General features: G+C 41.9%; 1 protein-coding gene across 1 annotated transcript; it reads right to left on the bottom strand.

The window, feature by feature from the left end:
• Positions 1-209: 209 nt before the first annotated feature.
• Positions 210-1,138, bottom strand: LOC125146597 (olfactory receptor 4S1-like). Its single transcript, XM_047823296.1, is given in 2 exon segments — positions 210-1,036; positions 1,039-1,138. Coding segments are annotated over 2 exon segments (927 nt in total).
• Positions 1,139-5,312: the final 4,174 nt, after the last annotated feature.

The following is a 5,312-nucleotide window of genomic DNA, read 5'->3' as shown; positions in this document are numbered from 1 at the left end:
ATCCTCTTGTGGGGTAGAGGTTACATCTTACTTTTATTCGTATCCCCAATGCCTCACTGACTGCAGACAATAAATACTTAATGAATGAAAGGTTGAAGGAATATGTGGGATTATTATTATTACACAGTTGTCATTACAAGCATTAAATTGGAGATGCTACAAGATGGGAAGTGTCCCAAGTTCCAGGCTTAATGAGATTCCCTGGACTGTCACTTCTCCCCTGTACTCCCTTGTACCCTAAACAGTTTCCTCATGGCATTTTTCACCTCATTATTCCTCAACGTGTAGATCAGAGGGTTCAGCAAAGGTGGCATGACGATGTTAAAGAGGATGACAAGTTTGTCAGCAGCCAGGGTGGTGGAGGGACGAATGTACATGAACATTGGGGGCACGAGGACCAAAATGACCGTGATGATGTGTGAGCCACATGTGGACAGAGCCTTGCGCCGGCCCTCAGATGACTGGCGTCTCAGGTTCAACAAGATGACCACATAGGAGATGATAAGGATGATAAAGGACACCAAAGAGATCATGCCACTGTTGGCCACCACAATGAGCCCCACCACATAGGTGTCTGCACAGGCCAGCTTCAGCAAGGGATGAACATCACAGAAGAAGTTGTCAATCTCATTGGGCCCACAAAAGGGCAGCTGGACTGTCAGGAGTGTCTGTAGGATGGAATGCAGGAAGCCAGCCACCCAGGAGGCCCCGGCCAGCAAGCCACACTTCCACTGACCCATGATGGTTGTGTAGTGCAGGGGTCTACAGATGGCCACATAGCGGTCATAGGCCATGGCTGTGAGGAGGAATATCTCAGTGCCACCAAAGAAGTGGGCAGAAAAGAGCTGGGTCATGCAGCCATTGAAGGAGATGGTCTTACGCTCCACAAAAGTGTCTGCGATCATCTTGGGTGTGGTAGCAGATGGATAGCACATGTCGGCAAAAGAGAGGTGGCTGAGGAAGAAATACATGAGGAAGAAATTCAGGGTCTTGCTTGCATTGATGGTGATGATGACCAGAAGGTTCCCCAAGATAGTACATGGAAGAGGGAGAAGACCACGAAGCACACATACTGCATCTCCCTGCTCTGGAAAAGGCCGAACAACACAAATTCAGTCACGTTGTTCTTGGTTCCCATGGCTTCTCTGAGCACAAAAAAAAATTGTTAGCTCTGCAAGAACACAAATTATGTGATATAAGAAAGTTTTGACAATCCAGGGAATCAGAAAACTGTTTTCAGGTCTAAATGATTCTAACACTGGACCTGTTTGAGGGGAGGGGCCAAGATGGCAGAGGAGCATGGAAGTTTTTTGCTTCTCTTGTCCCTGAAATGCAGCTAGATCAATACCAAACCATCTTGCACACCTAGAAAATTGATCTGAGGAGTAACACGACATTCTGCACAACTTGAACTTGGCAGGTACACAACAAGGAGAGGTAAACTGGGGGAGAGAGAAGCTATGGAGAATAGGGAGCTATTTTTGCTTGCAGAGAGAATAAGGAGAGAGGGCGGGGGTGGGGAGCAGTATAGGAAAAGCACTCACCCTGAAAGCAGATGGAGAGTAAGAGAAGGAGTGGAAGCACCCATAAGGGACTTAACAAGAAAGGGAGAAAAGAGAAAGGAGAAAGGAGAAGGTTTAAATACCATTAAGACTCTATAAACAGAGGAGCACAGAGTCTGAAACTCTGCAGCTTGATACCTGGAAGAGCTCTGGTGGGAAGGGCAAATCCCCAGGAGCAGACAGCATGGGCCAAGGGGTCCTCAGGCCACATGGGGAGAGGCAGTTCACCTGCTGAGAGGACATTTGGTAGAGGCTGTGGCTGTTCCCAACAGGCAAAGGTCTCAGCAGACCTCAGATAACAGCCATGTTTGCTGGTGTGCGAACACGGAAATTAAAAGCCAATGAAGCCTGTCGCCAGATGTGTGTTGTGATTTAACATAATCCCTGAAACACTGCTGCTACATGATCCCATGAACTTTTTCCTGGGGTGGGGTGGCAGTCTCTGGGCATCTGTACCAGTGCAGTCACTCAAACGTTCCTGGGGCAAGCTGGCACCTAGCCATTGCTTGGCAAGACCCTCCCCCAGAGGATGTGAGCAGGTCAAAGCTGCAGGATCCTGAGAAGTGAGGGGTTTGGAAACACAGCCCCATCTAAGATAAAACTCGGGAAGGAGGTGCTGCCTGGCAGGCTGATGGCTTAGTTGCAGGCAGTGTGGAAGCAAGGAGTGGATGGAAGCCAGAGATAAAGGAGGGGTGCACAATTGCCAGTGGGTAAGAGCAGAGAGTTCTGATACTAGAGACTGGGTAGCTGAGATGCCATTTTCACCTCTCCCATGCATGCACATACACAAGTACACAACAGGGCCACAGTGATCAACCCCAGTAAGCTAAGCAGTGCCATCAAGTAGAGAATGGAGCCATTACACCAAGCCCCATTCAACTTCACCAACCACACTCTAGAAGAACAGCACAAGTCTCTCTACCCGCTTAGTTTATGGACTATAAAGTGCTTCATTGTTTTATTTCTAGGGGAAATGACATAATTTCAACCATATTTCATTCTGTTTGCTGGTCCATCTATTCAACTTTTTTTACTTTTTATTAATCCTGAATATAGAAAGAGAAAAAATGTATTTTTTTCTGTTTTTATAAAAAAGATTTTTGTTTCCACTATATTTTTTACTTTTGTAAATCTTTTTTATTCTATTTTACTTTCATCATTTAATTTTATTCTATTTTATTGTATTCATCTTTTTAAATTATCAAATGTTTTCCTTTTTTTTTTTTTCCTTTTCTTTTCTTTCTCTTTTTTCTATATTCTACCAAGCTTCAACCAAAGCATGCCTAGGACCTAGAATCAAAGTTGTATTTGATTTTTTGTGTTGTTTTTAATTTTAATTTTTTTTTAATTTTATTAATTCTTTTTCTTCCTCCAAAATGACGAAATGAAGGAATTCACCCCAAAAGAAAGAACAGGAAGAAATGACAGCCAGGGACTTAATCAACAAAGATACAAGCAAGATGTCTGAACCAGAATTTAGAAGCCTGATAATAAGAATACTAGCTCGGGTGAAAAAAGCATAGAATCCCCTTCTGCAGCGATATAAGAAATAAAATCTAGTCAAGATGAAAGTAAAATTGCTATAACCGAGATGCAATTGTGAATGGATGCCATGGTGACAAGGCTGGATGAAGCAGAGCAGCAAATCAGCACTATAGAGGACAAATTAGGAGAATAATGAAGCAGAAAAAAAAGATGGAAACTAAGGCAAAAGAGCACAATATAAGAATTAGAGAACTCAATGACTCATTAAAAAAGAACAACATCCGAATCATAGGGGCCCCAGAAGATGAAGAGGGAGAAAAAGGGGTAGAAGGGCTATGTGAGCAAATGATAGCAGAAAACTTTCCTAACCTGGGGAAAGACACAGACATCAAAATCCAGGAAGCACAGAGAACTCGCATTAGATTCAACAAAAACTGACCACAACCAAGGCATATCAAAGTCAACTTCACAAAAACTCAGGCAAGGAAAGAATTATGAAAGCAGCAAGGGGAAAAAAAGTCCTTAACCTATATGGGAAAACAGATCAGATTCACAGCAGACCTATCCACAGAAACTTGGCAAGCCAGAAAGAAGTGACAGGATATATTCAATGTGCTGAAGAGGAAAAATATGCAGCCAAGAATTCTTTATCCAGCAAAGCTGTCATTCAAAATAGAAGGAGAGATAAAGAGTTTTCCAGACAAACAAAAACTAAAGGAGTTTGTGACCACTAAACCAGCCCTGCAAGAAATTTTAAGGGGGACTCTCTGAGGGAAGAAAAGATGGAACAAAACCAAAAGACCAAAAGCAACAAAGACTAGAAAGGACCAGAGAACACCACCAGAAACTTCAACTCTATAAGCCACCCTGGTGCTAAATTCATATCTTTCATGGCTCACTCTAAACATCAATGAACTAAATGCTACAATCAAAAGAAACAGGGTAATATAATGGATAGGAAAACAAGATCCATCTAGAGGGTATTATGCTAAGCGAAATTAATCAGAGAAAGACAAATATCATATGACTTCACTCATATGAGGACTTTAAGATACAAAACAGATAAACATAAGGGGAGGGAAGCAAAAATAATATAAAAACAGGATGAGAACAAACATAAGAGACTCTTAAATATGGAAAACAAATAGAGGATTACTGGAGGGGCTGTGGGAGGGGGGATGGGATAAATGGGTAAGGGGCATTAAGGAATATACTCCTGAAATCATTGCTGCACTATAAGCTAATTAACTTGGATGTAAACTAAAAAAATAAATCAAATAAAAATACCAAAAAAAAAGAAAGAAAGAAAACAAGATCCATCTATATGCTGTTTACAACAGACACATTTTAGACCTACAGACACCTTCAGCATGAAAGTATGGGGATGGAGAAAGTATGGGGATTATGCTAATGGTAGCTAAAAGAAAGCCAGATTTGTCATACTTATATCAGACAATCTAGATTTTAAAATCAGGACTGTAACAAAAGACGAAGAAGGGAATTATATCATAATTAAGGGGTCTATCCACCAAGAAGATCTAATAATTGTAAACATTTATGTCCCAAACTTGAACACCCAAATATATCAATCAATTAATCACCAACATACAGAAACTCATTGGTAATAATACCATAATAGTAGGGGATTTCAACATCCCACTTACAGCAACAGACAGAAAATCAGCAAGGAAACGATGGCTTTGAATGACACACTGTACTGGATGGACTTAACAGATATATTCAGAACATTTCATCCTAAAGCAGCACAATACACATTCTTTTCAAATGCACGCAGAACGTTCTCCAGAATAGATCCCATACTGGGACACAAATCAGCCCTCAACAAATACAAAATGATCGAGATCATATTATGCATATTTTGAGACCACAATGCTATGAAACTCGAAATCAACCACAAGAAAAAATTTGTAAAGACAACAAATACCTGGAGACTAAAGACCATCCTACTAAAGAAAAAATAGGCTAACCAAGAAGTTAAAGAGTAAATTAAAAAGTACATGGAAGTTAATGAAAATGAAAACACGACACCCCAAACCTCTGGGAGGCAGTCATAAGAAGGAAGAACAGGGGCACCTGGGTGGCGCAGTCGGTTAAGCGTCCGACTTCAGCCAGGTCACGATCTCGCGGTCCGTGAGTTCGAGCCCCGCGTCAGGCTCTGGGCTGATGGCTCAGAGCCTGGAGCCTGTTTCCGATTCTGTGTCTCCCTCTCTCTCTGACCCTCCCCCGTTCATGCTCTGTCTCTCT

Source organism: Prionailurus viverrinus, chromosome D1 (genome assembly GCF_022837055.1).
Source record: "Prionailurus viverrinus isolate Anna chromosome D1, UM_Priviv_1.0, whole genome shotgun sequence".
NCBI lineage: Eukaryota > Metazoa > Chordata > Mammalia > Carnivora > Felidae > Prionailurus > Prionailurus viverrinus.
Note: the sequence above shows the minus strand (reverse complement) of the source record. Positions and strands in the feature narration are given on the sequence as shown.